Genomic DNA, 19,727 nt, shown 5'->3' on the forward strand with positions numbered 1-19,727 from the left:
TGCAAATCAAACCTCTAATGGTCGAGCACCAGGTCGAAAGTCCAGGAAGTTTGATGCCTTTAGACTTGGCTTGCACAAATGTACACATTTGCCTCCCAAGTTTTCAAAACCATACTCCAACCACAACACGATGGGGACTACACACTCAACCAATGCCAAGAAGCAGAACCAGGAGGTCAAGGCCCATTCCTCGACTCCTCTCCACTCACCATCAATTAACGTCCTGCCCAACCAAGCCATTTAATAGACACACTCCACCATATGTTAAATTGCATGCACATGCATGCGAAGGGAGGCTGTGACCTGCCCCCATTAATGCTTGATAGAACTATGGGGTGGCAGGTGCAACCTCCGAGGGCCTTATTAAATCAACGTTAACAACCCCATCGAGGGGTTAAAAAACTACATGTTAAAGTCTATTCACCAAATTTTTTTATTTTAAAAACTTCAATTAACCATATAACATTGCCAATAATTACTAATATCTAATTTATTCAATTCTATTTCAACTTATAAATACATAAGACAACCTCTCTTACTCTTTTATTTAGAATTTATACAGTATATAAGTAATGCATTATCAAAAGTTTTAAATGTTTTATAATTATTTTAACTTTTCATTTTAAATTACATACAACTATTACATCAAAATATTTATAATAGATTGATATAAAAAACTTTGGTCTTAATTTCACTTGTTTTAATTAAACACACTATAAATTTGGCCCTTTTCATCCACTCAAAATAATAAAAAAAGAAATAGCACTACAAAGTTGACTTTTTTTATCCACTCAAATAATAAAAAGAGAAATCAATATTTTTAAGTTAAATTTGATTGCTATTATTTTAAATTAATAAAATTGAAAAAATAAAATATTATCATTACACAATCTAAAATCTAAATCTATTTTTCCATTTAAAATAAATTTTAAAAATAACAAACCCAAAAATAAAAATAAAAAGTAAATAAAAATGTAAATCACTCCATGGCTTGATCTCACATAGAAGAGAAAGAACAAATCGATCTTAGGCCTTTGTGGGCAATGGAGGTGCTGCTGTTGAGGGTGATATTGGCCATTGTAATTCTCAATGCAAATGGAATCGATGGAAGAAAAGAAAGAAAAAAATTATTTTAATGTTTACAAGGCTAAAAAATAATGTATTTCTAAATATGAAAATGCAAAATTTCTCAATAGTTAAACAAATATAAATTATTCCTATGTTATTTTTTTGAATTTAAAAAAATAATGTGATATTTAACATAATTACTAGTAAACTTATGGAGTATACTACCTGTTATTGTTATTATCTCTGAAACCTCATTTAAAAAAAAATAGATATGAAGTAGAAGTGGACCCTACAACAGAACACGGTCACAAAATATCGATTGACATTATGGCTAGTTGAACGTGAACGTGGTAGTGCCCATAATTTGTCAGCAACCCTAGCCGCTATCAACAAAATCTGGGCCCAGGGTTTAGGGTTTTGGGCTAGGGTGTAAAACCTCCCCCTTCCTGTAACATATATTCGTTAATGAAAGATTCTATGCACCCTGACGATACCGCACATTTAATGTTAACGTCAATGGAGTTGTACTGTTACTCTCCTTGGCATAATCGTGGTCACATGGTCAAGAAATCAACAGAGTTAATCACAAAAGGTTTAATCTCCGGAAGTTTCAAGCATCAAATACCTGGTTATTAATGAAACGAAGTGACAGCATCCAAAGTCAAACAAACACTCACAGTCACATGGGGCGGATGTGAAGTCTAGTGATACCGAAGGGGTTAAAATTAATTAGGGTAGGGTTTTGGGTTTAAGATTCTGGTTTTGTCTCAGTTGTAAGCAATTTAGAGGGGATGGGGTGGCCAAAAAACTAGCCACTCATTATGCCAACAAAAGATATTTAGCGGAAGGTAGATAGATACATGGTCAGTGACACTATGCAACCTGTCGACTGCTGCTAATATATCCGATCGCATCGATCCTCCTCCAAATCAAGAGAGGGAGACGACCAAATAAATAAAAATAACTTCCATTTATCCATCCAGCTCCTGCGCTTAAACCCTCCTCTCTAAACCCTTTCAACACTCTGAACAAACATGTCTTCAACTATTTCCCCCTGGCAGGACAGAGAGGCACATCACAGCATGGCGGCTCTTTTTGTATTGAAGCAAAAACAGAGCATCTGACCTTCAAAAAACTTGGGTTCCAGCATATTTCAGGTACACATACGAAATAAGCTCTGTTCTTTATTTCTCCAGTCTTCCGAATGTTGCCTACTGCAGGACACAGTATGCCAGAGACGTTAAATTTTGTTTCCAGCTTTGAACCTTTCTGTTCCCCCCGGGTTTTGTGAATTCTGTGTTCTTTGTTCATTTCATTTCGTGTTTGTTCATTTTATGAACGGTATTCTTTTGACTCTGTCTTGCTGGCATTTTCTTTTTTCTCAACTATTGTCAATTTGAGGTCGTCAATTTCTGAATTGCTGATTTGCGAGAGCGAAAATTCATTGTAAGAGCTCAATTCTCGCGCCTCTCAACCAGTCCGATGGTCAATTCGTCCCATCAGTCCACTCATTGGACACAACCGGGGCCTTGCTGCTAAGTTCTTGACGTACTTGGATAAGATCACCTCATGAGATGCATTGTAAGTTGCAACTTGCATTACCAGCAGTCATAATGGCGGGCCTTCCCTGTCGAGAATTTTCCAAATTCCTACCAGTTTTTTCATCCCATCTAGATTCTAAACGGAGATTCCAGAACTGAGAGACTGATGAATGAGATTGTGAATGGATTGTAAATTGTAATTTGCGAGCCCTAGTGGATAACGTGAATATAATATCTCACAGCGGGCACAGTGGATTTCTTCAACTCTCTCTTTCTGAAATAGGTGCTAGAGTAGGCTCCCAGGAGTAGCAAAAGGGTTCTGTCTGCAAGCCGAATATGATTATTACATTGATTTGAACAAGTTTTGTACCAAATTTCATTGCCTGGAGGCATTTTTGCATGTGGGCGCTGGGACTGGGCAGTGGTGGAGCCATTTTTGCATGTGGGCATTAGGACTGGGCAGTGGTATTCCTCTGTAGCACGAATCTGGTCAGAATTCCAAGTTCCAACGATCACATGTATTTCTCAGCAATCTAAGTCCGCCCATAAGACACTGTTGCTTAAAAATACTCTGATTTGATATGAATTGCTAGATGTTCCTGGCACCTGCAGAGGCTGAATCAGTGTTCTTAGCTTTGGTGTTTACCAGCAATAAAGAAGCTTTTTAATTTTCCAGTTTCTCACGGAAAGCACTACGGGTAACGCTGTCCAAATCATACCCCCTGACTAAATTAGTTCGCAATTTTCCACACTTTTCTTTATCTCTGTGCCCCCTCAGACTCAACCGCCGAATTATGCACTGAAATGAAAAAGCCTTTTTAAATGAAAAATACCACCAGGTTCACGCTGATTGAACCCTCAATCTTGCTCCGTCTCCAGGGCATCATAGTTGGAGAGTTGGTGCCAATGACCGGTCTAGGGTAGCAAACCCATTGAAGTTGAGCCTCTCGGATTGGTCCTCTATAAAGCCAGCGGTATGGGCAAGCCGAGCCTTTTCTAACGCATGCCCGAGCTTGTTGACGGAGATCTTCCCGTCACCGTTATTAAGCATAAGCCCATTTCTTCTGACATAAAAAATAAGCTTAACAAATTTGTATGAGAGAAACGGAAGAGGAATTTACCAGTGCATTAAAAGAACTGTGCACTCTTTTCTCAGCTGTGGTTGCTTATCGCTAAATTGCGTGAAGGTGTTAAGTAGGGGGCTTGGTTGGTAAAACAGGGGTTTTGTTATTCGCCCAACAAGGTTTAAATCACCCCATTTGGCCTGTTTGCCTGCATAAGTAGGTGGTTTCATGTGCAAGTCCTGGGCTAATTTGATGGAGTAGATACTTCCAGTCATGGCATCTTAGCCAAAGGGTAGCTTCCACTAGTTATGAGAATTATCTGCATCATTGTAATAACCATGCTAATGGAGAAGTTGACAAGCCTGTGCAAGAGAAACAATACTAACGGAATCTAAAACAGAAAAAGAAATTTGCACATTCACAGAGTATACAGAAGATTTACTGTGGAAACTCTTAATCAGGAAAGCCAGCATAATTGAGAGCAGCACCTCTCTCCATCTCATTGTATTATTTGAGAGCAGTACTTCTCTCCATCTAATTGTATTAATTCAACCGTTCACCTAACACTGTTATCGGTATTCTGCAGCTTTCAGTTAATCTTAATTGGTCAACCTGGATTAGATTAAACTCATTACAGCGGGTCGAAACCACTGGTTGGAAAGGCGCAAAATGGACCAATTTTCTTTTTTTCCCCCAGGGTTATGCTCCTGAATCCCTGGACAGAATGCCAGCTGACCCTCCATGGCCTGGAACCCCTTTATTCAGGGGCCAGACCCCAGACCATACCAGAAAGAGGCTAAGTCTATTTGCAAAGAATACAACACATATTCAACAGTTAAAACATGCTGCTTGCACGCGTTGACTTGAGGCATCTGAAAAAACATTGCTTTAGTGCTGCAACAAGTGAGACTTTTGAATAACTAAAAAGAGTATACAAGTCATAGGATTGACCTTTCCAGACTTCCGACAAACCACCCTTGGTCAATCTTGGGATAGACATCTTTTGATGCCTTTCCAAGATTTGGGACTTAACACACAACAATTGTTTGATGATCAAATTCCTTGTTAATAGTATGAGCTTGTATGAAAAGAGTAGATTCTATTACATTTTCCTTGAACATGCGTCGCACGTGGGCAGCGCCTGGAGTGTTTCAAAAGGAGTTTAGGTAGCATCCTTTATATGTCAAGTTATTTTCAGAGAATGGTGCATATAAGCTTAGTCTACGACATTATCAATACCCATTTAAGGAGACAACAAAGTAACCAAACCTTACCCTCTGCTCAATCAGAAGTTAGCTATACAGTATTGCAAATTTAGGTATAGTTGATGCATGAATACGAAGCCATCCTTGCTGTTTTAGTTGGATGTGTTTTGTTTGTTTGCCTTCAATGTTTCCTTAGATGCTTGTTGGACACCTAATCCTAAATGGGTTAGTGTGGAAGCTGAATAGACTAAGTAGTCCAAGAGACCTTGGGATGTGAAATCCAACGGTCACAACAATGTACTATAAATGTATACCAGTTGTTAATAAAAATTGTACTCTCATGATTTATCATTCATATTGTTCTTGCTCCCATATGTGTTTAACATGGTATCAGAGCGGGCGATTGCTGGTCCTGCTCCAATTTGAGCCACTTGTTTTGTGGTCTCTATATATATGTCAGTTCTGCGTTACCTGACCTCTGACTCTGCCTTATTCCCCTCAGACCTGAGATAACCTGCCTCTGCCAGCGCTGCACATCTGTCCATATCATATTAACGCTGTCCCATAACAGTTGAATGCGTTTGAATATTAATGTTGTGCGTTGAACTGGCCTGACATGCTGATAATTGAATGCTGGTATGAGCACTGTCTGAACGCTACTGTATATTAAATCATAGCACTGTCTTTTCCAGTTTTAGCGCTGAGGCTGACACGCCACCATCGATGAAGGTCCAGCTCCTGGTATGCGTTGTTGAATGGTATGCGAATGGTATGCGTATGATTCAAGTTTGAATGCGTTATGAAGTTGAATGCGGCTGTTTGAATGCGTTATGAAGTTGAATGCGTTTTGGTATCAACGTTTGGTTATGTTCGAAGTTTGAATGCATATTGCATTGATTGTGGCTGAATCATTTGAACGCATCATTATTCTCCTGCTTAGACACTTCCACTGGCCTGAACGCTGCTCCTGTAGCTGCTCCACCTGCATACAAAACGCTGCTCTCTGCATACAAAATGCTCCTCTCTGTCTATTATTCACCTGTGATTCTCTATTATTCTCAGTATTATTCTACGCATAACTGACCTCTCTACGCTCTCTGGTCTCTCTGCCTGATATTGGTGTAGGTTTGTCACTAAGATTCATAATATGCATGACGGTTATGTAATCCTGTACTCAGGATTCACCTTAAGACAAGAAAATCTGGAGATTCATATTTGCTGATCTAAATCATAAGGGAGGGCCGACCTATCTTAAGGCTGACCTATCTTTTGTTAGTGGAAGAATGCAGACATAAACCTGGAAGAACGGATATTTAGGATCTATCAAGAATGGATTAGTGCGCCTACGCTAAGGGAGAATAAAAGGGCTTTCGGATCATATGTTGTTATGAACCAGCGTCAGACAGACGATCCTTTGTAGTTCTAGCGCATGTTTGAAAAAGGAATTTTGAGTAACACATCGATATTTGAGCAAGTTTTGATCTGGGAGGTGATATGACTACTCAAAAACAGATTTGTGATCATGTTTCCAAACATCTTTAGTCCCTCAATGAAAATCTGTAACAGCGCTTGCATTCACTTGGTATATGCGTTGTTCAAATTTTATATGTCATGTGCTTGACATGGTATCTATGTTGAATGCGTTTGAATAATAACATTTGAATCGCTTCAAATCATAGCTGTTCAAAGCTTGAAGCCGTTGAAGCCATATAAACCTACATCAATTTTGGATGCCTTGAATTGTGCACTGGAATTGTTTCATTATGTTGCGAGTTGTTTTTAAACGGTGGTGCATTGAATTGAAGAATACCTCAATACTAGTGTTGAATGGCCTGAATGACTTGCATATGCGTTGGTGATTTTTTTTAATGGTCGTATTGAAATCCGTGAATAATAAAAATTATGTGGTATATGAATGGTGACTGAAGTAGTAAGAGTGTTGAGAAGAGTCCATGCGTTTCGTGTTGAGAATATATGAATGGTGACGAGCACATTCTAGAGATTCTTGCAGAAAATGATCTTGAATGTGATGATTTGAGATCCATTTGTTTTTCGGATTCGGGAACTTGTTGCTGATGCAGCAACCCTTGATAAGTCGGCTGCCGATGCTGAGTTTCTTCTGAGTTTATGAAAGTTACTAAAATCTCCCGCTTCCTTTGATTTTGTTTCAACACTGCTGTTCTGTCTCCAAAGTAAACCTGATTCTTTGGGCTTGGAGTCCTCTCTTGAAGGAAGGATTGATAAATTTCCCAATAATTCAGTCACACGATCCAGTGCAGATGTAGACATTGATTTTGAAAGAGTGTCTGCACCTCCTCCATATTTGCTTTGCACCTTTAATGAAAAGTCTGTAACATCCAGCAACAACAATTTAGCCTCAAAATAGTGTGCTAATGCCTTTGCAAGCATTTGTAGGTATGGTTCTGCAGGCCCTGACAACAAAATTGCACGACTAGCCGGAGACAAGTTTCTTGTGTGTTTGGAAATTTCAGCTTGATTAAAATGAAGATAAGCAGCATTAGTCAATAGCACCCTTGTTTGATCACTGAGATAATATGGGAATTCATTGAAAGTAACATTACTGTCTTTGCCTTGAACGACCTGCTTGGCGAGCTCTTGCTGAATACATTCAGCCCAATTGACAGGTGGCACAACACTGCCACCCCACTTATTCAATGTCTGCTCAAATCCAAGCCCAAGCTTCTATTGGATTGTGGTACTAGACATTGTATGCTCTGTGTTTGTTAGAAGACTTCTTGGTATTATATGAAAAATAATATACGTTGCAGGCCGATATATTATTAAAATCAAATGTTTTAAAAGCATCTTCAAATCAAGTTCTATTAGTTTGTGTTCGAGTTGTCCTTTGTGGGCAGATTTTATCACTGTCAAAGAGTCAAATCTCCTTAATAATTGGCTGCATATACATCTAAAGCAGGGGCGAGTATTCTCTAATCAACTGGAGGTTTTCCTGAAACTGTGCATAGTTGGAAGGCTATTGAAAGGTCATGGTAAAATACTATGGTATATATGACCAGCACTATATAGTTTGCTAAGTATTTGGACATGTAAGGAGGTCTATCACTGCTGTTTCAGCATGCTAGAGATTCATTCCAATGCCCATGACATGGTGTTATAATTATTGAAGTTTTGATAGCCATCATTTCTGATTTGAAAGTGAAGGAGTACTTGAAGGATCCAAGCAAGTTTGCAGTTGCTGCTGCCCCAATTATGGCATTGTATTTAAAACCCATTATAGTTTCTGTCTACATATATATGCATTGATTCCTTGATTCATTTGCTGCACATTTATACAAGATATCGCTGTGTACTGTAAGTGGATATTACTTTTCTGCATTAAGTAATAATTGTGATCAATTTTTAAGGTGTAAATCTGACATTGAAGAAAAATGGCCAGAATCAGTGAAGTATTAGAGTTCATGAAAACTCTTATACAATCTACTGTTGATGACACTTTACAAATCAACATAGGATCTCTCTCAGAAATTCAGACATGTCTACAAAATGCAAAGGAAAAGATTGATTTTTTGCAGCTTGAATCTCAGCTACAGCAAGAAGAATTAAAACAGAGGAATCATCATTTTGAACCTGTTTCTGTTCAGAACAATGAAACAGACTCCCATAAACAGCAAGTCAATAATGTTACAGTTCATTCTGATAAAGCAGCAGTTGTACATGCAGATGCAGAAACTCAGTCTGCACTTCCCAAGCCCATCATCAGACCTTGGGAACAACTTGTCCACAACAAGCACAGAACTGATCTTGGATATGACAAGGACTTGTCCTTTCATATTCCAGACTACGCCAAGCCCATTCAGTTTCAGAGTGCTGGATTCATTCATGACAGTTCACCTGCTCCTCATGACAGTTCACCTCCAGGTGTTCCAGACTCTGCCTCTCTTCCACAGCAACAACAACAACAACAACAACAGATTGTAAAATGCCAACACTGTGACCGAGTTGGCCATCTGAAAGATCACTGTTTTGATCTTCATCCATGTAAGCACTGTCATAAAACCAGTCATTCTTCAAACAGATGCTTCAAAAACAAACGTCCTACAAGAACAAAGATTCATCTTGGATGGATCGCTTCTTGGCAATGGGCATCAAGAGCCAAGAAGATATTCCAAACACATGTCAGAACTTGTTCTAGAGTATTGAACAGTCTTGCAGTTGAGTTTTCTCCATCTTCTCACCTTGTATCTGATAGGGGGGGAAATGATGGTCATCTACAAGCTTCAAAGCCACATCAAGCGAGCCTGAGCCACAACCTGCCACCCCAGTTTCAGAGTTGTAGCCAGAAACAAAGATGCCCGTGAACATGCCTTCAATTGGCAATCTGGGACACTTCCTCTAGCAGAAGACTTCAGCTTCTTGCCAGTTTTGGAAGAATTCCAGGAACAAAATTGAGAACACTTCCTCTAGCAGAAGACTCCAGCTTCTTGCCAGTTTTGGAAGAGTTCCAGGAATTGCATTAAGCATTCCAGAGTTGTTGGTTATCCTTAAACCATCACAGGTTGAGACTTCCCTTTTCAGGTTGAAGTTCTCCCTTTTATGTGGGGTGAGACCTCCCTTTCATGGTTGAAGGTTTCCCTCTTTAAAACAATAGGATCACTTCCTCTAGCAGAAGACTTCAGCTTCTTGCCAGTTTTGGAAGAGTTTCGGGAACTGCACTAAGCGTTCCAGTGTTGGTGGTCATCCTTAAACCACTGCCCTTTATACCAACATTTCATAGAGCACATTCAGCCTAGTGCTGCCATGCATTTTTTGCACATTTTGTATTATAGCTCTCTTCTTGGACTCATACATAACCCTTCGGATTAAGGGGGGGGGGGAATGTTGGACACCTAATCCTAAATGGGTTAGTGTGGAAGCTGAATAGACTAAGTAGTCCAAGAGACCTTGGGATGTGAAACCCAATGGTCACAACAATGTACTATAAATGTATATCAGTTGTTAATAAAAATTGTACTCTCATGATTTATCATTCATATTGTTCTTGCTCCCATGTGTGTTTAACAATGCTTCTAATGAAAAGAACCACACATCTCATACCTCTAAGTTGAGATTTATTGAGCACATTCTAGGTCAAATAGGTCTTCCCTTTGAAAATTCCCAGTATAGCGCAAAAGCATTGTTTCGAGAACTTTGCAATTTAGTAGAATAATTGACCTATACCTTCAGATGTTCAAATGTATGAAATTTCAAGTCAGACAGCTTAGAGTGTGCTCTTGTTTGTTTAGTGAGACAACCTTCAATCTATGCTACTCAACAAAAGCTTTCCATTATAAGGTGTCGAACCTTTTGGTCAAGACACAAAAGGTCGACTTGTTGAAGTCCTTTAATATTATAAACTATAGTCACTATTGACTAGTTACTAGTTAGTGCAAAATGGTCCTCAAGGCATATTGGGTTGGAGAAGGATCATGAAGAACTTTGCATGTATATTGTGTAACGTTATCCATGTTGTGGACCTACGGTGCATGCAGACAGCTGGTTATACTGATTTTTATTTTTGGACACTAGTGGCTTAGATGAATTGTTTTGTTTTATACGTTTTAGTTCAATACAACTCTTCAGCTTGACTATACACAAGTTTTATCAGCCCTCCTGTAATTTAGACTCTTTGCCTATCTATGAAAACATATGTTTGTGTTAAATTTTGCAGCGTGATACAAATATTAGTATCATGGATTCTGTCAAGGATAATATATATCTGGAGAGCAATGGGAAAAGAAGATTAAAGACACGATCTCAAGTTGAGGGTTTGGAGAGATTCTATGCAGGTATGTTTTAGTTGTTTTAAGCACACAATTTATTACCTTTTAAAATAGGCAGGTCTTAAATTTGAAACTAAATCTTTTAGGATTAAGAATGAAATCTTTTGTATGACTTGAAAGCTGAGTTCCCATTACCGTTTACTGAATAAGCCAGCTTTCCTTTTCAAGAATATTTACTGCAAATTTGTTCTTACAAATGTTACATGCAGAGGAAAAATATCCAACAGAAGCTATGAAAGGCAAACTTGCAGTAGAATTAATGTTATCGGAACAGCAAGTCCACAAGTGGTTTTGTCATAGAAGGCAGAAGGAGAAAAAGAGCAAGATAAATGATACCAACAGTGGTGGTAAACAATATCGTGGCATTGGTTCAAGAAAAGATGGTAGCAGAAAAGTCAAACGTCTCAGTCTTTCTAGTCTCAAAAGGGTTGAAAACCAAATGCCATTAAACATTAGGAATCCTCGAAGTGCAGCCATTGAGAATGTCAATCCAGGAAACTACAATGCTATAGAGAACACTTTTGTAAGAATTATTTCATCACAGGAAAAATCAACATTGCAGAATGGGAGTCCTTGCAAAATGCAATCAACCAGATTGCGGTTACAGAATGGGAATCGTTTTAAAATGCAGCCAAATAGACCACTACACCAGAGGGAAAATCCTAACAAGATAGAATCAAAGAAGAGAAAGAGAAAGTTGGAGGTAGCTACAGGACAGACATATGTGCAGGAGGATGCTTATCATGTGGCTGTTACAGCTGTTCAGAGTTACTTGTGTGGACGCTTTCGTGAAGATGGCCCGCCGCTAAGTATTGAATTTGATCCACTTCCTCCAGGCGCTTTTGACACTCCATTAGGTTGCTCTCTCTCTCTGTATTTCAGTCTCTTATACTTATTTAACCTTTGCTGCCTCTTCTCTTGTGCCTACTTTGAAAGAGAATAGAGTAGTAGATTAATTAGGTCAACTCACTGTAACCTCTTTGGTTTTAATTGTAAAATGCAATTGAACTCTGACAAACCTTGTAATGAAGTTTCTAGTGATTTAATTAAGAATATTTTAAATGCTTACTTTGCACGTAGTTTGAGCATTGAAGGCATCTGTTATATGAGTGAGCAAGTCATCTTTTTATTCTTTATCTTTGTTGATGTATACATCCTAAGCAATTGTTATGATGTATAAATTTGGGTACTTAGTATGGGTGTAAGTTTGTCTTATTGGTGGAAAGCATGAGCATGAGTCTGAACAAGACGGTCAGAACAGGGGTACGTTCACACGAGATTTTGCTGAGGCTAATGTGGTTAATTTTTCAGCAATGTCCAATATGCCGTTGAGGGAATTTCTGAAGACTGACTGTTTAATTGAATGTGGATATGCAAACAGAGATTGCCTTGATGTTTTAGTATGAAACCGTCTTAAATCCAGGGACCTCAAAATTGGCGGTCCTTTCAAACTCAGCAAATGGAGGAAGAATATATATATATATATATATATATATATATATATGCATGTATATTCCAAGGAAAACATAACAGGATTGCCACTCTTTCACAGAATATATGGATGGAGATTGTGTCAACTGCCAGCCACAGAAGCAGCTGGTGACATAGGGGGACTCATCTGGACTATAACCACAAACCTCATCATTCACTTCAAGCTCTGCCTTAAAACAGTCTGCTCTGACCTATTGAACCTGCTGGGGTCTCTCTCTCTCTCTATATATATATAGTATATACCATGTTGCCATGCTCCCATCTGCCAGCCCATAGACAAGAATGAGATTGCTGGTACCTTGCCAGCCCATAGACAAGAATGAGATTGCTGGTACCTTGCCAGCCCCAGTGAACGATTAGCTTATGAAGAGCCACAATCGACAATCCACTTGTGAAGAGTGAACATGTTACAAATGGGATTTGAACCCGGGTGGAGAGGATAACAACTTCGGTTAAACCCAATTGACACATTGAGCTATGTATATATATTCCATGGAAGAAATTTACACCATTTTGATTTCAAGAAAAAACAGGTTATGATACATTTTGTAATCAACTTAAGTGGACTTTGACCTTAGCAGCAGAGGAAACTAGACTACCTTAAAAGCAGATGTAGGTCAGGTAACTGTGAAAAATCAGGCTCTGGTAAGCATATTCTGCACTCTGGAAGTTAACCTAAAATTCTAGATAGCCAAAAACCGAAAAGACCAATCAAAATAACAGCTATAGAGTACGATAGATGACAAACAAATACTGCTGATAATATGAACAGCAGACAAGTAGATCTGACTCTCCAGACTGTTTTTATATTAAATATGAAAGCAATGAACTAAAATGCCATAGCTCAAAAGACTCAAACTCTTGATCAAGGCAGTGGTGTGCCCTGTCTGTCCTTTATAGGCCAGGTAGAGGAGAAGGTGCAATTAATCTGGACACATGCACAATAGTGCACTAACTGAAGGTATCAAAGCCTAACTCTGATACCTCTTCCTTGCATGGATAGATGAGCCATATGGAGTGTGCCTCTATTGGAGATAGTCAAGTATGCTGGGTCCGAGGAAGGTGTAGGGGTGCAGCATAGGAGATCCAGATCAGCCAAGTAGATCAAAGATATATCTAGGGCTTGATTAGCTAGATCAGATCCAGGGTATGTATAAATGTATTTTCCTCAGGTGGGCCATTATCCGACGATGGGAGCCCAAGTAGATTCGGATTATTAATTTAATGAACAATTGACAATTGTTGATTGGGCAGAATTTGTATATGTTACATGTGATTGAGATTGGTTGTGTAATTATGCTTCTGCTGAATAATTGTGTTAAGAATGTAGTTGTGCTTTTATTGAGTAGATTTGTGATAATCCTATTAGGAATTAATTGCCAGATGCTAGGCTTAGAATTTAACATGGTATTAGAGCGAAAACACGGAGAAGCTGGTCTCAAGATGCCAAGTTCATACAGGAGTTGCAGGGACCAGGTTCGTTCGCAACTGTAAGTGGCAGCAAAGAAAATTTTATTTGCAGGGTTTGACTAGATTGTACGCAGGTTGAGGAAAAGCAGCTGTACAGTGGCATGACGCAGTGGCTGGTGATGGCTAAGGCAGTTGAGTAAAATTGATAGTTTAAAATTAAAAAAATATTAAGTGGGTGGTGGATAGGCTTGTTAACCACCCAGCCAACTTACGCAGGTGAGCAGGGCCGTGGAAGTGGTGCATGAGAGACAGCTCTCTGCGGGTTGGTCAATAGTCGAGAGAGACGGGCCGTGGATTGGGTCAACAATGCATGGGAACTAGCTGCCGCCGGATAGCAGGCCGATAGATCTTTGGGACAAGGCCAGGTAGCTAGCAGGCAGATGCAGGAAGGGTAACGGCAGATAAGGTGGCAGACAAAGTTCGGGGTTGGCAGACGGGATAGGAGCTACATGGTGTAGGGAGCTGACATGAAGAGTGTTGAGATAGCTAGTCGAACAACATGCACCACAAGAGTTGGGTAGGCGTTGTTGTGGGCTGAAAAAGGTAAATGTCATTAGAGAATCCATGCAGTGCAGGGATAGCACAATTGTAGCAGAATTGGACATGTAGGATGTGGAGTATTGTGGCCGCAAAGGAAACACTGACAAGACAAGCTGTCGAGCAGGTTAGCACAACAGGTCTGTGTAGATTAATGTATGGAACAAGTGTGCAGGCAGGAATCGACAGTTGCAGGGAGGCTGTGTGTATGCCACAACCAACAACACAGTTGACAAAACAAGGTTCGAGGACATTGGGTCGTTGTGGGTATCATACAGGGTACAACAACAAATTAATTTTGGGGTGTCTAAAGGATTACGTATATTTTCTTTCAGTAAAGCGTGCTTTACAGACTAAGTGCAGATCTTTGGCTAGATTTGGTAAGATATCTGTAGTAGTTCTTTGGTTTGAAGATAGGCTGGATAGAGCCTCAAATTTCCTGCTTGGGTAAGTTAGGGTCACATCCATTCTCAAGAAAAACGATCTCAAGGAGATTGTTGAGAAGGTGATCCCAGAGCTGACAGATGTCAGGGAGAAGGGCGCTCAATGAAAGGGGGGGATAAAGGTACAAAGAGTATGCTTGGGCGAAGGATCATTTTCATCCCTCACTTGTCCGACAAGAAGTTTGCCAAGAAGATGTTCGATGCTTAGGTGGTTTTATACCAGATCAAGACTGTTAATTGGAAAATGGTGTTGAGGGACAAACTGCAGTCTATTGTTATGTAAAAATTTAAGAAGTTTGTAATTATAGGTTAATTAGGCAAAAGGGCATGATCAGAAGGTCATGCCCTTTCGCCAAGAGGCACTCGAGGCAATATATAAGCCAGGGGCCCTTCTATGTAAAATCACCATTCATTCATCAATTAAAATATATATTTGTCTATTACTGAGTTGTATGCTCTATTTGGTATCAGAGCGGTCGATTCTCCGCCTGCAAATGCACAAATTTTTGTGTTGGGTTCGTGTTCCTTCTATCCACCACTGTTCCTTGCATGACACTGCCAGCCACCAATGCCATCGAATCTTCAACTGCCCTTTTTCTTCGTAGCCATCAAACTGTAACCCCTGCCTTTGTTGCCGCTTACATGTCCACCATCCGTCTCAGTGCCTTCGACATCCTACCTGATCCCTCGTTTCACGATTTTTTGTTGACCCTTCGACATCCTACCTGATCCCTCGTTTCACGAATTTTTGTTGATTGTCAACGTCACCGTGCCTCCATTCCAATTTCTGGGAGTTTTTCGTCCCTCGTTGACTGTAGTTGTCCCCGCTCATGTCATCTCATTTATTATACCATCCGCTCATAACATTGACAACGAATATGACTATTAACCATATAGGTATTAATTAATTAATTTATCATTATATATTAATTAAAATTGTTTAAAATAAATAAATAATTAGTTTATAATATATATATATATATATAGTTTATTAAAAGAATTAGTCTATAAAAAAATAATAATTGGTTTATAAAAAAAATAAAAATAAAAATTAGGGTCAAATTAAGGAAAAGGTTAAAGCTGGATAAATATACGCCACCACATACCCGTTCAATGTCGTCATCTATGACGATGGGTTGATTTTAGTAAAAAAATGATAGATCTTGAGGATAAGGTGTTACCAGACATTCTAATGAAATCAAGGAGCTCCAAGATGCAACAAAGAGAATAGAGAGTCAGCTCAAGCAAAATCATAACAAATTTAAAAAGGATCATGCAATCCTTTCAAATATGGTGGATCAAGCGATGGCTATGTTGACTTGTATTTGTGACAAGTTGAAGATTACACCGATCAAATACCCCAGAATAACGAAGCTACTCAACATCCCAATTCTTCAAATACATCAAACTCATCAGAGTCACATGAAACCCCTGAGTCTCCAAAAACATCTTCCATACCCAATCAACAAAATAGTAACACGAATTTTCAAAATATGTAGCTCTGGAATCAATACTCAAATATGCAGTTCTCGAATCAATACCCCTTCTTCACTCCACCAGTTACTACATATCAACGAAGAGCAAAACTTGAGCTCTCCAAATTTGACAATAACGAGAAATGCAGTGTTGCATGGTTCAATAAAGCAGAAGAATACTTTGAGATTTATGGTATTGACAATGATGATGAAAAGATCAGGCATGCATCCATGCAAATGGAAGGTGAAGCATATAATTGGTATATGTGGTGGAAGAAGACGACACTTGCTATCAGTTGGAAGAAATTCAAAAATGCATTCTTTAAGAGGTTCCAAGGTGTCAAGGAAGAAGAGTTCTTCTCAGCACTCACCAGACTGCAACAAAAAGGAGATGTGGACGAATACACTCGAGAATGGGAAACTTTAGCTACACGAGTACTTGAACTATCAGAAACTCATCTATTTCAATAATACATTGCGAGACTTAAACCCCATCTCCAGGTTGAGCTTGAGCTTCATGACGTCACTTCTATAGAAGAAGCAAGACAGAAAGCAAACGCTGCTGAAAAGAAGCACGAAAAAATGTAGTGGCCAAAAGTTGAAATAGTATATTCGAAACGAAGATTTCCCCAAATTGTGAACACGGATAATACAAATATGTTCCACCACATCTTCGTAATGGAGAAAAACTAATTTGGAAATGCAAAGAATGAAAGAAGGTAAGTGCAAACGTTGTGGTGAAAAATGGGACCCTAAACATAGATGTGGTAAGGGAAAAGAAACCAAGACCCTGTATACATGTGAAGCAACCAATGACTTAGATAGTTAAGAATCAGAGGTAGAAGAAACTGAAGATTCTCCACAATTTTCTTCGGAACCAGATAACGAGAATATTCCGCAATTGTCATTGTCGGCCATGACAAGTATATCGTAGCCCCAGACATTAAAGTTAAAAGGACATATCAGAAAGTGCAACATAATGGTTCTAATCGATACCGGTAGCACTCACAACTTTTTAGACTCAACTATGGTGAAAAGGCTCAACATTTTCGCATTTCCCATGCCCAACATGAAAGTTATGGTCGTTGACGGTAAGAAAATTGAAAAAGTAGGGAAATGCCATGAAGTCAAATTACAGATTCAAGACTATAATCTAGAATCTCCGTTCTACATTGTACCATTAGGAGGAGTTGATGTGGTCCTAGGTATCCAATGGCCACAAACCCCTAGGCACTTACTCTGCCAACCATCAAAAGCAATTTATAAAATTTAAATGGGAAGGGCAGAAGTACAAGTTATATGGGTTCCAGACCCCAGAGAATCAAATTGTATCTTCATCATCCCAGATGATGAAAATGATCTGGAAGGGAGCACCAACTTATTTAGTACAGTGTCATCAATTGGAGATGCTAACTTCAAATCTAATTAACGAAGAGTCACCTAGAGATCAAGAACTAATTCAAAAGCACGACAAAGTGTTCCAAGACCTTCTAATGAAGATGCCTCCTAAAAGAGAAATCGAGCACACAATCAAAGTCGAATCAGGATCAAATCCCGTCAACATCAAACCGTATCGATATTTACATCATCAAAAAACCAAAATCGAAAGATTAGTCTAGAATCTTTTAAAATGTGGTATTATCACAAAAAGTAGAAGTCCATATGCTGCTCCAGTTGTATTAGTTCGAAAAAAGGATGGATCATTTAGACTATGCGTAGATTACCGAGGGCTAAACAAGATAACGATTAAGAACAATTTCCAATTCCTTTTATTGATGAAATGTTGTATGAACTACATGGAGCTAAATACTTTTCAAAATTAGATTTGAGATCAGGGTACTACCAAATAAGGATAAGGTTGGAAGACATAGCAAAAACTGTTTTTCGAACACATGGTCATTATGAATTTAAGGTAATGCCCTTCGGATTAACTAATGCTTCGACAACCTTTCAAGCACCATGAATGAGGTATTTCATCCGTATCTAAGGAAGTTTGTGTTAGTGTTCTTTGACGATATTCTAATCTATAACAAAACATGGAAGGAGTATATACAAGATCTGGAGCAAGTTCTCATTATATTGGAAGAACATCAGTTTTATGCAAGATGTCCAAGTGCACCTTTGGAAAAGAAGAAGTAAAGTACCTTGGACACATAATATCCAAGGAAGGAGTAAAAATAGATCCTAATAAGATCAAGGCTATAAAAGAATGACCCAAGCCAGTTAACATCTCCAAGTTAAGAGGGTTCTTCGGGTTGACTGGGTACTATCGACGGTTTATTAAACTATGCCATGTAACTGCATCCCTAACGAACCTTCTAAAGAAGAATTCATTTCGATGGGATGATGAAGCAGGAAGGTGTTTTGAAGATCTGAAGGAAATTATATCTAATGCACTTGTATTAGCAACTCCATATTTTTCAAAACCGTTTGTAATTGAATGTGATGCTTCAGGTTTTGGCATAGGAGCAATATTAATGCAGGAAGGTTACCCAATTGCGTTTGAAAGCAGGAAACTCAACAAGAAAGAATGTCTCAAGTCTACATAAAACAAGGAAATGCTTGCCATTATGCATGCGTTAGCCAAGTGGAGACAATATCTCTTGGGAAGTAAGTTCTTAATATGAATGGACCATAATAGTCTTCAGCACCTCCTCCAGCAGAAAACGCTATCTACAGAACAACAAAAGTGGATCGAAAAAATTGCTGCCTTCGACATGGATATATTACAATTTACATAAGAAAGGGAAGGACAACGTAGTAGCTGATGCCTTGTCTAGGAAAGACGAAGAATTGTCATTATTGGCAATTTCAGTTGTTATCCCATAATGGCTTAATGAAATTCGAAGTGAGTATGCAAAAGATCCAAAAACAAGTGCTATAATCAATAACCTTCCTTAAAATTCAAGATTTGAGTGGAAAAATGATATTTTGTGGTACATGGGGGGAGAATTTACCTAAGTCCAAATTCTAAATTTAAAACCAAAGTTCTCAAGAGTCCCATGACTCACTGTTAGGCAGACATGTAGGGTTCTTTGAAACCTACTATGAAGCACGCCAATCTCTTTTTTGGAAGGGAATGAATGATGATATTCAATAGTAGAAGAATGCGATACATGCGAGAGAAATAAAAATGAGAACATTAGGACACCCAGATTGCTCCATCCCTTAAACATTCCAAATAAGAAATAGGAGGAAATATCAATGGAATTTATTGAAGGGTTACCTGTGTCTAAGGGTAAGGACAAATTTCTCGTAGTAGTCGACATACTCATCAAGTATGCACACTTCATTGGAATGAAGAAATCAGATTCATCAAAAGAGATAGCTGAGATATTTTGCAAGATTATCTACAAATTACATGGATTTCCCAACGTCATTGTTAGTGATAGAGACACTAAATTTAAAGGGAATTTTTGGAAGGAGTTTTCAAACATATCGTAACATATCTCAATATTGGTTCCGCATATCATCCTCAAACAGACGGTCAAACAAAAACTGTCAATAAATGCTTAGAAGCTTACCTTCATTGTTATGTAGCAGACAAACAAAGTAAGTGGGTTCATTGGGTACACCTTGCTGAATGGTGGTACAATTCAACTTATCACACTTTCGCAAAAATGACCCCATTT

At 38.7% G+C, this 19,727-nt stretch overlaps 1 protein-coding gene across 3 annotated transcripts in view; it reads left to right on the forward strand.

Moving 5' to 3' along the window:
* The first annotated feature begins 1,881 nt into the window (after nt 1-1,881).
* LOC149227964 (Homeodomain-like transcriptional regulator) overlaps nt 1,882-19,727 on the forward strand; it is a 97,835-nt gene continuing 79,989 nt past the window's right edge. For 2 of the 3 annotated variants that reach the window (XM_089378013.1, XM_089378015.1), the window contains exons 1-3: nt 1,882-2,225; nt 10,568-10,685; nt 10,889-11,536. In XM_089378013.1, coding sequence (XP_089234139.1) covers nt 10,589-10,685; nt 10,889-11,536 — 745 coding nt within the window. In that variant the 5' untranslated portion in view covers nt 1,882-2,225; nt 10,568-10,588. The remainder of the gene's footprint in view (nt 2,226-10,567; nt 10,686-10,888; nt 11,537-19,727) is intronic. The other variant, XM_089378014.1, reaches the window with a different exon arrangement.

Source organism: Pinus tabuliformis, chromosome J (genome assembly GCF_031772625.1).
Source record: "Pinus tabuliformis cultivar Carrire ecotype Pingquan chromosome J, CPIR1, whole genome shotgun sequence".
Lineage (NCBI taxonomy): Eukaryota > Viridiplantae > Streptophyta > Pinopsida > Pinales > Pinaceae > Pinus > Pinus tabuliformis.